Source organism: Macaca mulatta, chromosome 6 (assembly GCF_049350105.2).
Source record: "Macaca mulatta isolate MMU2019108-1 chromosome 6, T2T-MMU8v2.0, whole genome shotgun sequence".
Lineage (NCBI taxonomy): Eukaryota > Metazoa > Chordata > Mammalia > Primates > Cercopithecidae > Macaca > Macaca mulatta.
This window is the reverse complement of record NC_133411.1, coordinates 147,672,990-147,692,542: the sequence shown is the minus strand read 5'-3', so window position 1 is coordinate 147,692,542 and position 19,553 is coordinate 147,672,990. Positions and strand designations below refer to the sequence as shown.

At 40.4% G+C, this 19,553-nt stretch overlaps 1 protein-coding gene across 21 annotated transcripts in view; it reads right to left on the bottom strand.

The window, feature by feature from the left end:
* The window catches only part of CTNNA1 (catenin alpha 1), a 176,981-nt gene that overhangs the window by 108,903 nt on the left and 48,525 nt on the right, over positions 1-19,553 (bottom strand). For 17 of the 21 annotated variants that reach the window (NM_001257368.1, XM_078003644.1, XM_078003643.1 and 14 more), the window contains 3 exon segments: positions 2,570-2,839; positions 14,921-15,040; positions 15,593-15,759. In NM_001257368.1, the coding sequence (NP_001244297.1) occupies positions 2,570-2,839; positions 14,921-15,040; positions 15,593-15,759 (557 nt within the window). 21 annotated transcript variants of the gene reach the window in all.

The window sequence follows — 19,553 nt, the reverse complement described above, 5'->3', positions numbered from 1 at the left end:
AAGAAAGTTATACTTCTTAACAGATAAGGGGCTGTCCCACAGAAGTTAGCCTACTGTTGATCACTCCTCAAAGAAAGCACTGGAAGTAATGCTATGCAGCCAAACAGGGCATGATAAGGTATGATACCACAAATACAAATATATCACACTCACACAACTTATTCTGAACATCTAAAGGTAAACTTACATAAGACGAGCGATTCAAATCATCAGATGAGAATTACAAGGAAAATAAAAGTTACCTCTTACTTGCAGAATATAAAACTGCCTTGTGATATTTAGAACTGTTGCACCACAAAAAATTTAAAAATAAAAGCAAAACAGGCCAGGTGTGGAGGACCGTTTGAGGCCAGTTCAACACCAGCCTAGGCAACAAGGCAAGACCCTGTCTCTACAAAAAAATAAAGTAAGTTGGGCATGGTGGCACACGCCTATAGTCCCAGCTACTCAGGAGGATCACTTGAACCCAGGAGCTCAAGGCTGCAGTGAGCTATGATTGTGCCACTGCACTCCAGCCTAGGTAACAGAGCAAGACCTTGTCTCTTAAAGTACGCGCGCGCGCGCGCGCACACACACACACACACACACATAACTGATTTCTAACCTTAAAGTTTCAGAAAGAAATGCATTTACAATGAATTTCCATCTCTTTGCCTCATCTTACACATCTAATCAAGTTTTCTAAAAAATTCAGTCTCAAATTTATCCTGTTACATCTAAATTAGAGACTTTCTTTCCTCAAAGACCTCTAGTATTCTGTAAGAGATGATAGCAATCCTCCCAAAAAGCTACGCTGTGAGGAAGAACTGCTCCAACAAGAATAAATCCTTTTTCTGTCTCCCCTTCCTGCCCGACTCCACTTACATCCAGCTTTTCTACTGCTTAGTCAGGTCTGGTCACAAGTAAGCTATAGGTACAAGGTGAAACATCGGCATCCTCAAGACAGCAGCTACTGGCCTCCCTCCAATTCCTCCACTTGATATAATTTATCCTCACACTGATAAATGTCTGTGCAAATATTATGGCTTTAATTTTTTTTTACAGAGACTATGTCCTTATTGATTTCAACTTAAATGCCAAATTTTTTCTACCAAAACCTTGCCCTTTTCCAATAAGTATGCATTTCTTCCTTCCCTTCCAAAGAACCCTCAATTTTCAAACTGAACATGCAATACCTTCCATTCATTTATTAACCTACATTTTAGCTGATCATTTTTTGTAAGATTAGGTTATTACAGGATTCCTCTGGTCAAAACTGAATACAAAATGCTTTCTGGCCAATAAAAATGAGAAATGAATGGTACAGAATTTTAAGAGTAACAGAGCCTCAACAGGCCTGAGATCATTTAGAACAAACCCTCATTTTACAATGTTTAAATGTCCCTGAGAAGTTAAGCAGTTTCTGGTAGATACTACTCAACTTAGGGCAAAATGTGCTACTACCTTGAAAGATACCTAATACTGCCAAATTTTGATGAGAGGAAAAACAACATTGCTAGTAAATTTTAACATGCACCATAAGAGTTTGTTATAAAATACTTTAATGTTTAAAGCTCCATGGTAAAAACTGAGTTCTAACACCATGATCTTTAGACTTAACACTGCCTTCTTGCTTTATGAAAAGTCTTAAATCAGCCATGCATATCAACAAGGATCAACTACCTAAGCGAAAGTAAAGTGGCAAAAGAAAGAAAACGTAAAGGCAAGGAAAAACTTAAAAACAAAATGCACTCCATTGTATTTTTTAATTCTATATTTCATAGCATCCCTACTTTATGAAAGGATCCTGGTCACCTGGAACACAATTTCTGTTTTTGTTTTTTGTTTTTTTTTTAATTTGCCCCAACAGTTACTTTTAAAGCCCCCCCCCAAAAAAAAAAACCCAACTTATACTGCTGCCATCTACTGGAAGCCATGAGGCATTGTGGGTAGGAATTAAGAACACATAACCCACCAAAAAGTTAACCCTTAGAGTTGTGTACACAGGACAGACCTAGAGCATCATTTATGAAAAGTAATTATGATATTGTGCTAAGAAAGTATTTTAATCCCAAATTTGCTTCCACATGATTAAATTTCTGTTCATTATTCCAATTTAGTCATTGAAAAGAAGTATATCTAGGCAGACAAGAAAGATTAGAATGATGGTACTTTTGCTGCAGTCACTTATGATGTTTCTTTATCTCCCAATAGACCATGAACCTCTAGGGAGCTGACCCTATGTGTACTTTGTTTCTGTATCTACCATAGCTTCACATCTGCCAGAAGGTCAAAATCTTGGTTGAAATGAACCAAACTCATATCCTCAGTAAAGAATGACCTCATAGGAAACGCAAGCTACATAAAAGAATCCAGAAGTTTAATTCAAACTAAAAATAAAAATAAAAATAAATGTTTTAGGCCAAGTTAAAATCAAGTAGACTGATGATTCATAATTTATTTTGACTTAGATTACAGATCTAAGTGGAAATTGAGCTATCATCAGAAGCCTTGATCACTTTTCCCCAGACACCTTTTATCTTTTGGGGGATGGTCAAGAGCTGGAAATTTCCGCCCAAGCATAACTTACATCAAAGTTATTGAGTGCATATGCCAGTTCTCCTCCTCCTCCACCCTGGTGCTGGGAGGCATCGTCTGAGGCAGTGGCCTGGGCTGCATTGGAAATGCCTGTGACCGCCTGCTGCAGCTGCTTGTATATCAGGTCCCTGTTGGCCTTATAGGCTGCGACATCAGGGTGCTGTAGGCATGCCTGGGATGCAGTATAGAGGATCGGAACGTTCTTCTGCAGGATTCCTCTAGCTGCAGCCATCTGATCACGATGGCCAACATCTTTCAATTCCTACAAGAGTAAATAAAACAAGAAATTGGAGCACTCTTTATATGGGCTCTACTCATATAAAAATTTGTCGGTAAATGCTGAAAAGTTAGAATTTCTACTAATTAGACATATTATTTTCATTAATCTAGTTGAGAGTCAATCACAAACAAGGCAGTATGGCTTAGCAGGTAAGATTCTGAGCTTTGGAATCACACAGACCTAGATCTGAATCCACCCTGCCCCCACCTCTACTTTCTCCTGGCTATTTTATGACCTTATTTTAAACCCTCGGGGTTACGTTTCCCCTTCTGTCAAAGAAAAGCAGTAATAGTACCTTTCTTATAATCGTTTTGAGGATTAAATGGGATAATGTATGTAAAGTACTTAGCACAGAACTAAATAAGGCATTAAATAAAAGACAAAACAAACTAACATCTTGATTACAACTCTATATAGATATATGTACCTATACCAACCAAAAATAGAAAAATCATGAAGAGGTAAATTCAAACAGAGTTAAGACTTATTATGAGGATTATTTTTTATTAAGTTACACCATTTTATTATAAGAGTTTTGTGAAATTTGGGACAGGATGCCACAGGTATATATGAACTACATAACTAGGTGAGGATATGGCAAGGCCATTCTCACAAGCACATAACTCCTTCTCTCCCCCTCACCACCCCAAAGACCACTTTAGGACACAGAACCATACTTTTCTTACACAGTACATTAAACAGTTCACAGGTCACTAGGCCATAAAGTTGAGGCATATGTGCTTCATAGCCCCAATCGATGATTATAATACTCTGTACAGATACAGTCTTAAACTATTTTTTTTTCCATTTCTTCTACCCCATAACTATAATCCGTAGTAAGAAGGATTTGAGGTCCTTGGCATCATTTCCACTAATGATGGCATCTACTTGGTAGGCTGAGTAGATATGCTAAGTGACAAATAAGTGATGCCAAAAATAAGCATGGGAATGGGAAGTGGGTATTTCTGGTATCCTCCTTTCACTCACATTATTCAGAAGGGGAAAAAAAAGGCTTTAGTAAAAGCGGATCACCACCACAGAAGAAGAATACAGGTGGTAACTCTAAATGATCACCAAATGGTAGCCCAACTCTATTTTACACATTAAAATGTCAACATTAATGTCATCAACTAAATCTTAAAGTATAAATTTAAACATTTTGAGTATTACATGTGTAAACAGTAAGGGAAAATTGACCAAGTTAGAAAGGACAAAGTCAATTACTCAATTAGCCATCTGACTTAGCTATTTAGTGGTTCATCTTTCTAGATGAGTTCCTAATTAGGCATTAGAGACACCAAACTGGCTTCCTTTTTCTGAAACTTCATCTCAGTATATATTTAGGTTTGCATCTTTATTCAAACCTTGTATAATATGACAGCTTACTTTTCCTCCTAGAATTCTTTTCTCGTTTGGAATCTAAATTTGCAAGTAATAGCTCACAGCACTCCAAATGCCCTGTAACACAGTACATTAGGCTAAACATTCAAAAACAGGACCCTGTAGATTTAAAGAATCAGTTATCATTTAAAGACTCAGGCTACAAGGGGCTATGACTAAACATTACACTTAAACAGCTGGTGCACATGTTTTGTGTGGCACTTTCTAAATGTCTTGCCGTCACCACAATCTGAGGGACTCTAAAAGTTTTCTAGGAAGGCATTTGCCTTTAAGCACTTAAATTGTCTACTGTTTTATAAAAATGCTTTGCAATCAGCTGTGGCATTCCTCCTAAGTGTCTATGACCTAGATCAGCATAGCTTCTTATGAAGGTTAGTTACCAAAGAGACTTACGGTCATCTCAAGTTAGTAGGTGCAATAATTACTATTCAACACATGACTTTCCTAAGCCACTGCCTGATATGGTATTACCAACTTCTACTTTTCCAAAGGCTACATTAGGCTAAATATTCAGAAGCAAGACCCTGTGGATTTAGAGAATTGGTAATCATTCCAAGACTTGAGTTATGACAAGGAGCTAGGGTTAACCATTATGCTTAAACAGCTGGTGCATATGTTCTGTGCGCCATTTTCTAAATGTCTTGCCCTCATCACACTGTGACAGACTTCTATTTACAAAGTATGAGAGATATATTTTAATCTATGATGAAAATAATAATGAAATACCATCATTTGTCCTGACTGCTAAAGTGTTCTTTTTTCTCTCTTTAGAACTGCTCTTGACTTAGCACAAAGAAATTAGATTTTGTTACATAAAGAAAACGGACACTATCACAGTACACCACTATTTATTGTAATAAGCATAATGATTAAAAGTATTCTTTTCAACATATATAATGCCAATAAGTAATCCAGATTACTGAGGAAACTGACCTATTAAGCAACATAATAGATTACTTATGAAAATAGAGTCACTTGGTCTACTTTAGCTTTCATAATCCCCAACTTTACCAACCCAGTGATGGTTCAAGCAGACTCAGGAACAGTCAAAGAACTGCTTTCAATGTAATCTGAATGATATCCCATAGATTGACCAAGAAATAGAAATTAACTTCTAAGCAATCTGTAACACTGCCTCTAACCAAGAGCTAAAAATTCAAGTGAAAGTTTCCTCTCATTTCTCTCTTAACAATATAAAATTACAGCCATAGATTTCTCTTGGATACAAATGGCTACACTTAAAAAAAGTGTCCGTGGTCAAACAATCCAACCAGTCCAAATTATTTACAAATAAAACACTGACAATAACATTACTATTCAGTGTCCAACTTTTCAGAAAAAATAATCACAAAAGGCAAGAATTCATAGACTAGGTAATAAATAAGAAGCATTACATTCTCATCAAATACCTCAATAAGCTCTCTGCACACAGATGGAGGGAATGTAAGCATCAAAGCATTATTACATCACTAGCATGTTGGGAAGCCAGAGTCGACAATGTGAGGCAGAGGTGGTCCTTCTCACAGGACCTAGGGTTGATGCCAACCCATCCTTACTTCTGCCGCCACTTTTACACTTACAGTCAAATAACGGCATGGAGCTAATGGAAATTCAACACTTCTAGTCAGCAAATAATATTCCAGCCACACTTAATTAGAAAGTAACTGATTAGCGCCACACTTAGAATCCAATTCCGGTACAGCAAAGTGGTTTAGTCACTCAGTTGTTAAACAAGTATTTATTGAACACCACTATATCCAGGCAATGTGCTAGGCAGTAGTGATTGTAGGAACAATTAAAACACATATCTCTGTCCTCTGCTGCCAAACAACCTGGGTTCAAATCCTGGCTCCACCACTTGTTAGATGAGTGACCTTGCGAGATTATATAACCTCTATTAAAATTAATATGCGACCAGTTATAGTATCTATCTCACATTATTTTGTGAAGACTAAATGAGTTTATGTTTACAAAGGGTTTAAAACAGTGACATCAGATGGCCAACTAGCAGCTCCTAGCATTCATCCCCCTCAAAACAACACCCGAAACGACTAAACAACTACATTTTAATAAAAATAACTGAGAGCACCAGAGCGCATCAGAGGAGTTACAGAAACCCTGGTGACAAACTCAGGCTGGCCACATGGAAAACAGAAGGAAACACCAGGCCTTCACCACCCTATACCCCAACCAGGATCACCTGGGAACCAGGACAAACCTCCCCACTGTGAGGAGGTAAGCAAGAGGATCTCAGCAACCCCCATCAACACCCTGGACACATACAGACCTCACCACTGTCCCTGCAGTTCTCACAGGCACTAAGCCCAGCTGAGGGAGCTGCCTAGAGTTCACACTGCTGTGCTCCCTCCAAGAAGGGGACAACACTGTGACCTGCCTTCTACAGCCCATGCAACTACTGCACTATACCATCTTGGAAATGGAACCATGGCTGGAGTGTTCTCGCTCCTGGTATGAGTAGCCACAGCTTCCCTTCATCCCCAAGGCTAAGTCACCACCAAACCGTCACGACCAATTGGGCAGACATCCCCAAGCTGCAAGCAACTGTTATACCCTTACTCATGGGGCCAAGGAGAGAGGAAGCCACTCCATCTACCCCTCTTCTCTCCCTGTATTAGCCCATTCTTGCACTGCTATAAAGGACTACCTTTACAGGTTTAACTGGCTCATGGTTCTGAAGGCTGTACAGGAAGTATGGCTGGCGGTGGATGGTTCAGGAATCTTACTATCATGGCACAGAGCAAAGAGAAAGGAATCATGTCTTACGTGGCCAGAACAGGAGGAAGAGAGCAAAGGGGGAGATTTTAAACAACCAGATCTGTGAGAACTCACTCCCAAGAATAGCAAGGGGGAAATCCCCCTGCACCCCCGCCCCTGCAATCCAATCACTTCCTACCATGCCCCTCCTGCAACAAAGGGGGTTACAATTAGACATGAGATTTGGGTGGGGACATAAATCCAAATAGTATCACTCCCCTTCCAGGGAAAACAGTACCTTCACCGCTCAGAGGAGTCACCCCACACTAGTGCCCAACCTGAAGCAGTGCCCTGCATCCAAGGAAATGGTACCCAGAGCAGTCACGTATCCATATACTTTAGCAGAAGTGCCCTGCATCCCAAGGAATCTGTGCCTGGACTGTCCAGAAAATTCAAGCCCACCAGGCCTGAGCTGAAGCAGCACATTGCCCCCTAAGGAACTGGTGCCCTGAACCAGCTGAGCATCCCAGGGCTGAGCTGACATAATACCCTGCATCCAAGGGAAACAAACTCTGCTCAGTGGCTGAGCAGAGACATTCACCCTACAGGCCAAACAACTCTAGTATTCTGTTTCCCTAAAGTTGGATCCCCTAGAGTGTGAACTGCTGAGACACTCCTCTCCTGGCAGAGTAATCACTGTGCTGTTCCCTCCCCTCCCCAGAGCCCACACAACAGCTGTGCTCTGCCATTCTGGGATATGTGCTGCTGTTGCACCTGGCTTCACAGAGCCTAGGATACTGCCAAGCTCCACCATCCAGGGGCCTAGAGTCACTACTGCATGGTGCCTCAGCCTCTGGGCTCCAACTTGCCACTGAGCCCTATTGGCTCAGGTTCCCAAATTGTAGCTACATATACCCTGCTCCCTAGGCCCAAACCTCCAGAGCACCCCTTCTTCCCAAGTTGCACCAATGCTGTGCCCTGCCCCCTAGGGGAAGAATCATAACCTCAACCTAGGCCCCTGGTCCAAAGCTACTGGGATACCTCAGATTCAAAGATCCTGAATTTATAGGCAACTGACATCCAACTCTGCCAGAGAGAACAAAGCCAGGTACCCAATACATCCCAAGATCAAGGTGCCACAGTAAGTTCACAAAACCCTGAGCCTGGGACCCCAGCCCCACAGCTGCCCCGAGCACCTGTACCTAGAACCCAGTGCCACAGCAGCTGCTTATACATTATGTCATACCTGACACAAACAGTGATCCCCTCGGCTAAGTCTCCCTACTGTGGGAAAAACAAGAAGAGGAGGACCCCAAAAACCCTTGACACCAAGGACATACAAGACTACAACTACCACAAACTTCTACAGCCTAGGCAACTGAGGCACCCAAAGTTACTGCTAACATTGAACACAGGTGAAGAAGCTGCATGAAGACTGTACTACTGCTCCTAATGGACACAGAGTCAACACACACTCCCCAACCAGCATACTAAAATCCAACTACAAGGGAAAGTCTCTATAAAACCCATTCAAAAGACTGTAGAAGAAGTGATTGTTCCACCATATGCACAGACGTCAAAACAGGGACACAAGAAACATGAAAAAGCAAGTAAATATGACACCAAGAAAGGAATATAACTCTTTAATACTAGAACCCAATGAAACGGAAGTCAATGTGAGCCCAGGAGTTCGGGACCAGCCTGGACAACGTAACAAGACCCCATCTCTACCCACCCCTCCCCTCCCCCGCCAAAAAAAATAGCTGGGTGTGACATGCCTGTAGCCCCAGCAGTTTGGGAGGCTGAAATGGGAGGATCACTTGAGACTGCCGAGAAAATGCCACTGCACTCTGGCCTGGGCAACAGAGCAAGACCCTGTCTCAAAAAAAAAAAAAAAAAGGGAAATCAACAAACTTCCAGAAAAAGAATTTAAAATCTTGGCCCAGATGCAGAGGCTCACACCAGTAATCCCAGTTACTTGGTTGTGGGGGCGGGGGCGTGGGGGTGGGGCTAAGGCACAAGAATCATTTGAACCTGGGAGGCGGAGGTTGCAATGAGCCAAGATCACGCCACTGCACTCCAGCCTATGCGACAGATGACAGCAAAAGTCTGTTTCAAAAAGATAAAATAAAATAATTATCATAAGGAAACTCAAAAGAGAGACAGATAAAAAATTCACCAAAATCAGGATATAAATGAGAAATTCAACAAAAAGAAAGCATGAAGACCCAACAGAAATCACGCAGCTAAAGAATTTAATGATGAAAAACAACAAGGAAGAATTCAATAAAAAATACAATAGAAAGTTTCAAAAGATTTCATCAAGAAAAAGAAAATCTTAGAACTTGAATGAAAAAGAGTGACAAAAGCCTGCAAAACTTATGGGATAGCATTAAATCACCCAATATTCCCATCATGCGAATTACAGAAGGAGAAAAGAAAAGGCATAGAAAACCTATTTAATGAAATAGCAACTGGAAACTTCCCAAGTCTAAGGAGAGATATGGACACACAGATCCAAAAAGTCCCCACAGAGACTGAATTTAAAAAGTAGTTATAGTTACTGGGTAGTTGTACACCCAAGGCACATTATAGTCAAATTGTTAAAAGTCAAAGACAAAGATAAAATTCTAAAGACAGCAAGAGAAAAGCATCGAGTCATATGAAAGGGAATCCCCAATAGAATAACAGCAGATTTCTATGCAGAAACCCTACAGGCCAGGAAAAAGCAGAATGTTATATTCAAATAGACAAAAAGAATTATATAAACTAAAAATCTTCTGCACAACAAAGGAAACAATCAACAGAGTGAACAGTCAACCTGAAGAACAGGAGAAAATATGTGCAAACTATTCATCTGATAAGGGATTAACATCCAGAATATACAAACAACTCAACAGCAAAAACTCAATCTGATTTTAAAATGGGCAAAAGTAGCCGGGCACGGTGGCTCACACCTGCAATCCAGGTACTTTGGGAGGCCAAGGCGGGCAGATCACTTTTGAGGCCAGGAGTTCAAGACCAGCCTGGCCAACATGGTGAAAACCTGACTCTACTAAAAATACAAAAATTAGCTGGGTATGGTGGTGCATGCCTGTAGTCTCAGCTACTCAGGAAGCTGAGGCAGGAATCGTTTGAACTCGGGAAGTGGAGGTTGCAGTGAGCCGAGATTGCACCACTGCACTCCAGCCTGAGTGACACAGTAAAACTGTCTTAAAAAATAGAAAGACAAGGCTGGGTGCGGTGGCTCAAGCCTGTAATCCCAGCACTTTGGGAGGCCGAGACGGGCGGATCACGAGGTCAGGAGATCGAGACCATCCTGGCTAACCCGGTGAAACCTCGTCTCTACTAAAAAAATACAAAAAACTAGCCGGGCGAGATGGCGGGCGCCTGTAGTCCCAGCTACTCGGGAGGCTGAGGCAGGAGAATGGCGTAAACCCGGGAGGCGGAGCTTGCAGTGAGCTGAGATCCGGCCACTGCACTCCAGCCTGGGCCACAGAGCCAGACTCCGTCTCAAAAAAAAAAAAAAAAAAAAAAGAAAGACAAATGAGCTAAACATACATTTCTCAAAAGAAGACATACAAATGACCAACAGGTATATGGAAAGATCCTCAACATCACTAATGATCAGAGAAAAGCAAATCAAAACCTCAAAGAGGTATCATCTCATTCTAGTTAGAATGGCTATTAGCAAAACGAAAGGAAAAAAAAGCTGGGAAAGGGGAACTCTAATATACTGATGGTGGGAATGTAAATCAGTATAGCCAAATACATAAAACTGTATGGAATTTCCTCAAAAAACTAAAAATAGAACCATCATATGATCCAGCAATCCCACTACTGGGTATCCAAAGGAAAGGAAATCAGTATGTCAAAGAGAGACGTGCATTCCTTTGTTTATTGTAGCTCTATTCGCAATAGCCAAGATATGAAATCAACATAAGTGTCCATCAACAGACAAAATGTGGCATATATTCACAACGGAATACTATTTAGCCATTTAAAAAAGACAAAATTCTGTCATTCGTAGCAACATGGATGAGTTTAGAGGACACTATGGTAAGTCAGATAAGCCAGGCACAGGAAGATAAATACCACATGTTCTCACTTATATGGAAGCTTAGGAAGTTGACTCATAGAAGTGAGAAAGGGTAGTAGGGAGAGGCAGGTAGCCAAAGCTCAGTTATCAGATACAAATATACAGTTAAATAGGAGGAATAAATTCTACTAAAGGAGGCCAGTGGACAGTGCCCAAAAGAATGAATGAAGTTTCCATCAGGCTGGGTGGGCCCTTTGGATAAAATGAGTATTTGTTTAATTTCCAAGAAAAGCATTAGTCTACTGTAATGTACACCAAGGCCCAAGTCTATAAAAGGCCATTTTGTGAACAGGGGGCACACAGGAGCCCATAACCAGTCTACTCAGTGAATTCTCTTTTAGGAGGCTAAGTGTAAAGAATTAGGCCCAAAGAAAACTACAAATGACCATGACTTACTATAAACCCAAGAAAATGGGAATACATATCATTCAAAATCCTGGCAGAAAAAAGTAAGTAAAATCAAATCAGGTGACTCAAAGGCAGTTTAGAGACTATGCTATTATACAAAGGTATGGGCAAAATACAGAGAAACTACAAAGCTGGTAGGACACTTAGGCATGAAGGGACAAGAGGAGGCAGCAGTTACCAAAACCAGGGAGCAAGATGTGTAGAGAATGCCACCAGACAGGAAAGGCATCACTTTTAGCAACCCAGGGCACCCAGCAGGAAAGAGGCCTGAGGGTAACGACATAGCATCACTCTGTATCTCCTTTGACCTCCTGCTGGTGCTCCCACTCACCAAGCCCAAGCAGGAGTCCACGAATGAAATCCAGGCAGGTTAGGTTCCTGGGGCAGAGAACAGGGTAAACAAGGGTGGGAAACAATATGGAAGGGCAAACAGAAGATTATCCAGCATGTATATAATAATTCCAATATTTCTGTGACATCTTATTTCAGAAAACTTTGGCATTTGCTATTACTTTTTTAAAAAAATACATGAAAAAATACATAAGGGATTATGTTCAAGGAACTCTTCACAGATGCATGGCACAAGGTATTAAAACTTAGGCATTGAGAAGTATTTGGCTTTGGAAGAAAAAAAACAAGTCAGGTAGCATTACTTTCTAGTAAGTTTCTTGAACAGCATATAAAATTCCAGACGATGCGTGGTGGCTCATGCCTATAATCCCAGCAATTTGGGAGGCTGAGGCGGGTGGATCACGAGGTCAGGAGTTCAAGAGCAGCCTGGCTAAGATGGTGAAACCCCATCTTACAAAACAAAAAAATGGCCAAGTGTGGTGGCAGGCACCTGTAGTCCCAGGTACTCGGGAGCCTGAGGCAGGAGAATAGCTTGAACACAGGAGGTGGAAGTTGCAGTGAGCCGAGATCACACCACTGCACTCCAGCCTGGGCGACAGCGAGAGTCCACCACCAAAAAAAAAAAAAAAACAAAAAAAAAAAAAAAAAAACCCACCATCTATTTATTTATTCCACCATTTTGCAATGACGCACAATAATGGCAGTCTTAATGTTTATTTTGTCTAAATAATAGTCAGTCTTCATACACCAAGATCAGACTACGTTTTTAAACCAGTAGGACTATTTGCCAAACTGTATCTTTTAAATATAACTTAATATTTACTTCACATATTCAAACAAGGATTTGTGTCAAAACCATTAATTAAAATAAATTGTGAACGTAATTTGGCCAGCTTGCCACATTTATAGGATGACCATTCTATTAAACAAGTTATTCTCAGGATCAATTAGCTCCAGCAAAAAGAAAAGATACTTGTAATTTATATGATGGAGACTAAGCTAACACAGTCTTATAATTTATAAAATAAATTATAAAAGCACACTGACGGGAGGCTGAGGCAGGAGAATTGCTTGAACCCGGGAGGCGGAGGTTGTGGTGAGCCGAGATTGTGCCACTGCACTCCAGTCTGGGCAACAAGAGCGAAACTCCGTCTCAAAAAAAAAAAAAAAAGGCACACTGAGCCTACACTAACTTAGGCATACCAACCTAGCTATATATATTACCATGTATAATCTTAAGCACTAGAAATCCAAAACCAGGATCTCATATATACAGTTAGTCTGATCATATCTTATGACTTGAAATAAAAGCAATAAACTATTATTCACCAATTGTCTCCTGAGAAGGGCCTTCTTAGTGCCTGGCACTGTATTAAATACTGTACATATATTATTTAATTGAATCCTCTCAACCCTATGGCATAGATTTTTAATATTAATGTAAATATAACCAAATGACTAAGAAGTCCCCAAAAAAGCTGTCATATATTAAACATTAATAGTATTTAGGTAGCCATGGTGGTTCATGCCGGTAATCCTAGCACTTTGGGAGGCCAAGGCAGGAGGATCTCTTGAGCCCAGGAGTTCGAGACCAGCCTTGATAACATGACAAAATCCTGTACCTACAAAAAATACAAAAATTAGCCAGGTGTGGTGTCCTGTGCCTATAGTCCCAGCTATTCGTATCACCTGAGCCTGGGGAAATGGAGGTTACATGATGGCACCACTGTACTCCAACCTGGGCAACAGAGTGAGACCCCCTTTTAAGTATTTACTAACAACCATCTTGTCGCAATGAAAAAAGTCTGTAGCAGTCATAGCAGGTTGCCTACCCAAATCCATTCCCTACTCCCACTCCCAACCCAACTTCCCACTACCTGTCAGACGTTTCGCTGGGTGTTTTGTTGGGTCTTAAGGCTACCCCTTAAGCAAGAGCAGAAGGTGGATCTGGATTACTCTGAGTCAGGCAGACTCCTTTCCTCTTGCCAGGGATAACTGAGGAATAGGCATGTTGCACAATTCAGATTTAGGACAAGTCTGCTAGGAGCTTCTAGATTGTTTGCTTATAAAGAGAGACATATGGAAGAAACAGTCCTTTTTGTTCTCACTGGACATATTATGTGCAAATGTCATGCACAGAGCCTCTGCAGCCACCCAGTGCCAGGCACACTGAAGACAGCAGTGATGAAAAATATCAAGAACCTGGATCCTTGATGATACTGCAAAGCCCTTATATTTAACAACCCTGAAGTCACTTAGCCTAACTCAGGACTTACCATTACTGAGAAAATAAATCCCCCATTTTTTCAAGCAGTTTGGAAGTTGGGTTTTCTGCAAACTCCAGTGCAAAGTATCCTAACTGATAAAGGTATTAGCTAACAACAACAATTCTTCTTCTTGGGGCTTGTTTTAAAATAAGAATTTAAACCATAAGCATGATCAGGACTATGAAACGTCTAAGAAGACGGATAGCAATATATGGATCGTCTCTGAAGAATGTACACCTAAAATACACAGCGTCCAACAGCAAGGGCACAGGAAAGGTTTCAAAGCACCCCAACAGTGAAAATGCCAAAGGGTCAAAGGGCTACTGGAGCTTGGAAAAGTAACACTGATCCTCATGCCACACAACGGAAACTACTAATAACAATAAGAAACAGTTAAAAAGTAACAAGACATGGAGCTGGTGGGGCAAGGTATGGAGATACTTTCTGATACAGAGACAATTCCAGTATGTTTAAATGGATTAAAGTTTTATTAAAAATCTGAACAAAACTGCACCACTAACTCAGGTTAATCCTTAAATACACAAAGACCTATTACCTCTCCAGACGGTACCTTCATCACAAGTTGTCAAGCTACTTAAGATAAAATGTTCACAAGAATTAAAATAGGAACATAACATGAATGCAATGTAATTATAACTTTATTAAGAGCACAATACTGAAAAGACACCTTAGTTTAAATGTTTTAATGAAACTAGATTGGCGAAGGTAGGTAATGGTACTTTCAGAAAACACAAAGAATGAGTTTTTCCCTCTAGACAGTAAAATAAACGACTTTAATATATCCCCAAATCATGACTGTACCTGTTGTCTTTTGGCTGCCATAATGTTCAGCTTATCCACTTCAGGTTTTAGGGCTTTATACTGGATTCCTAAGTCTTGTTCATTGCCAGCATTTCTCAACTTCAAGATACCATCTTCCACCTATGAAGAAAAAAAAAAAAAAAAAAGGCCCCAAAAACCAAAAATTCTGAATGTAAGTCTGTAAATAAAGATGGCATTCTAGAAATTTTCATTCCTGTTAACAGCTACTCAAGAAGCAATCCAAACTTAGCACTCTTGAGTTTGCATGGTCCTCTAACATTTAAACAGCAATCACACAGGAGCTTCATAGTGGGAAAGACACTAATACTGGCCTCTACCTTAAAGTACAAAATTTAATGCATCTTGGTTTTCTCAACTCCGGAACTCTACTAGTACAAGGAAAGATTTAATCATTACTGGAAAAAGGGAAGGAGTCAAAACAGTATCTTTGCTACAAGTTCTTCATTTTAGACAACACTGGCTCTCAACAGAGCCAGGATGATACATAGTTGGACTAGAGGAGTAAGTGGAAATTAAACAAAAATATCTCTGGTCCACTGAGATAAACCAAATTCAAAACCAAACTAAATCCTAAGGAATGCTGAACTAAGGAAGGCCAGTAGCGATCTTCCTGTGATAGAACAAATTACAGACATAGGCCTGTATACTTACAACTTTCAGCTGAACAAGTAATTTGTAGACATCTGCCATGTCAGCCAAAATCAGCAAGCGGGTAACAGCAGAGAGCAAAGCTCGAGCTGCCCGAACCATGTTGCCTCGCTTCACAGAAGAGCAGGGATCATCTGCAAACTCTCCCGCAGCAGTCTTCATCAAATCACCTGTTTTACAGAATGAAAAACAAACTCAGCAACAATGAACTCAAATAACTGATCTACATTTTAAAAAAATATAAAAATAATCCAATCTTTGTATATTTCATGCACAAATTTAGTTTAAGAGTTTTCATTTTTGTTGTTGTTTGCTGTTCCTTTGTTTTATAGCTATCACTTAAAAAAGCACCTTCATATATTGCTGGTGAAAGCAAAATATCTGGAAAGTGACTTGGTACTATATATTAAGAGGCTTAAAAATATTTCCCTTTGATCTAATAATGCTTCTTTCCAAAAAAGGGCATTATATGTATCAAAAAAAAAAGAAGAAGAAAAATTCAAGATTTGAACGGGAGAAAAAAAGCTTATCTAATGCAATCTACCCTCACATCCATAGAATACAGAAACAGGGCAACAATTATGCAGAACCGCAACAATTATGCAGAACCACCACACTTCATTAATCATCCCAACTATGCAATGTGTACAGCCATAACAGAGATGTGTACAGCCATTCATCGGTATGTGAAAATAGAGTTCAGCCACTGATTCATTCCTTTCCTTCGCAGAACACTACCAAAAGCTCAAATGCTCAACAATAAGCATCTAGTAAAGTAAATTATGGTGTAGCCTACAAATGACTATTATGAAAATATTTATAGATATGAAAAATGTTAAGCAGAAACAAATGAAATTATAAATGTATGTTTCTTTTTAAATACAGAGGAAAGACTGGAGTCAAAAGGCAAATAATATCATGGGGTTACACACTGCCTCTTTACATATTTGGTACTTATAAAAAGTTTCTATAATGAAGAGGTACTGTATCTACAATTTTTTTAAAACTAGCTAAAAACATATAAAATAGATTTTACTATAGTTAACAGGAATATCCAACTTATACAATCCTGAGCTCAAGAATTTATTTATAGCCTGGGCACGGTGGCTCACACTAGCAATCCCAATGCTTTGTGAGGCCGAGGCAGGAGGATCTCTTTAGCCCATGCGTTTGAGGTTGCAGTGAGCCATAACTGCACCACTGCACTCTAGCCTGGGTGATAGACCAAGACCGTGTCTCTTAAAAAAAAAAAAAATTAAGAATTTATAACATTTCCTAGAAACTTGTGGAACTTACACTTTCTGTCATTTGTGTCTATTAAAATTATTTACGGTGCCCACTGTCACTCTTTTCTTACAGCTATAAAGGGCCAGTGTTGTGTCTTGTCCACTGGTTATACAAATAGGGCCTGTATGGAGACTATCTTTAGAATCTTGGAAAAGCAATTACTCCCTCCTCCTTTGGCTGAGCAAGCCCACTTCAGTTCACATTAAAGTCTAAAAGCCATTCACTCTCTCATGTCTTCCATGAATTTTTTTAAGGCACTTTCAAGAAGTCTAGCTATTTCTCAACAGACCTATCAAATTTCTCCTAGCTATCATCATTGGATGCACAACACAAGCAGAAGAGGGGGAAAAAAAATTGCCTCACATGCATATATTAATTAGGCTTAGAAGCACTGTATAATTCTAAGAGTAAAGAAAAGCTCCACATATTTGTCAGGCCTGAAAAACTTCCAATGAATTACAGTTAAAAGGCTTTCCTGGATCTAACACAGTCTTCTCTCTTATATCTTCAGGAAAACACAGACATATGGCAATCATTATGTGGATTCGTAACATTAATGCTGGTATCTTATGGTATTTTAAAAGATGGAGCTCATTCATTCTTTTATTTGTTCAACAAATGTTTGAGCACCTATCAAGGGCTGTGCCCTACTGGAGCTCTATGGAGGGAGGCAGACAAAAAATTAACAGCCAGTTAAGACAAGGCATCTGGTCTCGAAGGGTTCACAAATTATAGAGTATTACAATGCACCCAAAATTAAATAGCCTTGTGAACAAGGTGCTATGGAAATATGCTTAAGAAAACTATTTACTCAGGGAAGAATTTCTCTGCAACTCCTTGCAGAAAGAGATATTTGCCTTAAAAAAAAATATTAATACTGTCTTAGGCCAGGAGTGGTGGCTCAAACCTGTAATCCCAGCACTTTGGGAGGCCGAGGTGAGTGGATCACCTGAGGTTAGAAGTTTGAGACCAGCCCGGCCAACATGATGAAACTCCGTCTCTACTAAAAAAAATACAAAAAAATAGCCAGGTGTGGTGGCGGGTGCCTGTAATCCCAGCTACTCGGGAGGCTGAGGGACGAAAATCGCTTGAACCTAGGAGGCGGAGGTTGCAGTGAACTGAGAATGCACCATTGTACTCCAGCCTGTGCAACAAGAGCAAAACTCCATCTCAAAAAAAAAAAAAAATACATATATATGTGTGTGTGTGTGTGTATATATACACAGTCTTAAACAGTATTATTACCAAACAAGAGAACAAGCAAGAGATGTTGACCCTATATAATAAGCAGAACTTCACCTAATTTAGCACTTGCTACAAACTAAAAACAAACAAATCCACTTTCAAAACACAAAGCTGAACATACCATCCCCACCTTCAAATAACTTATCCAGAAAAGATGGATCTGACCACTAAGAAATTATGTGGCATTTTAACATGCAAGCTACAAAAAAGAAAACACAAGGTGTCATGGGAATTCCAAGGAGGAAGCACTAACAACCAGTTTGGGGAAGAAATGAAATGCCAGCAACAGCTTTATGGAAGGTATCGTACTCTGAAATGAACCCATCCCTCAAAGGAGAGGAAGGATGTGGGCAGCAGAGTTAAGGGAGTTACCACCTCAAGCAGAAGGAACAGTAACATAATAATGTCCAACACTGGCCGGGTGCTGTGGCTCACACCTATAATCCCAGCACTCTGGGAGGCTGAGGCCGGTGGATCACTTGAGGTCGGGAGTTCAAGACCCGGCTGGCCAACATGGTGAAACCCCATCTCTACTAAAAATGCAAAGACATGGTGGCAGGAGCCTGTAATCCTTACTCAGGAGGCTGAGGCAGGAGAATCACTTGAACCCAGGAGGCGGAGGTTGCAGCGAGCCGAGATTGCGCCACTGCACTCCAGCCTGGGTGACAGAGAGTCTGTATCAAAAAAAAAAAAAAAAGTCCAACATTTATTTAAATTATCTACTCTACGGCACTACACGTATCTTTAAAATTCTGTTACCCATCTAGAAAGTAAGTGGTAGTAATCTTTGCTTATAAATAATACAACTAAAGCTTATACAGATTAACTAACTTAATCCCTGCCACCTTAACTAGTAAATGGCAGAGCTGGGATTTGTAATGCCAGTATTTACGCTCTTTGTAGAACCACTTATCATGCTAAGGTATACAATAAGAAGGCTTATATATTATATATTAATATATAATTCATATATTAATTAGGCTTAGAGGCATAATATCTAGTTTGAATTATCTAGTCTGAGGAGAAAGGGATATGTTTAGAAGAAGCAGAAGATGGCCAGGCACGGTGGCTCACGCCTGTAATCCCAGCACTTTGGGAGGCCGAGACGGGCGGATCACGAGGTCAGGAGATCGAGACCATCCTGGCTAACACGGTGAAACCCCGTCTCTACTAAAAAAATACAAAAATTAGCCGGGCGCGGTGGCGGGCGCCTGTAGTCCCAGCTACCCGGGAGGCTGAGGCAGGAGAATGGCTTGAACCCGGGAGGCGGAGCTTGCAGTGAGTGGAGATCGCGCCACTGCACTCCAGCCTGGGCGACAGGGCGAGACTCCGTCTCAAAAAAAAAAAAAAAAAGCAGCAGAAGATAAGAGTAGAAAGGCCGTAGACAAACAGAATTCAATTCCCTCAACCAAAGGGAAGTCAAAGTACACAG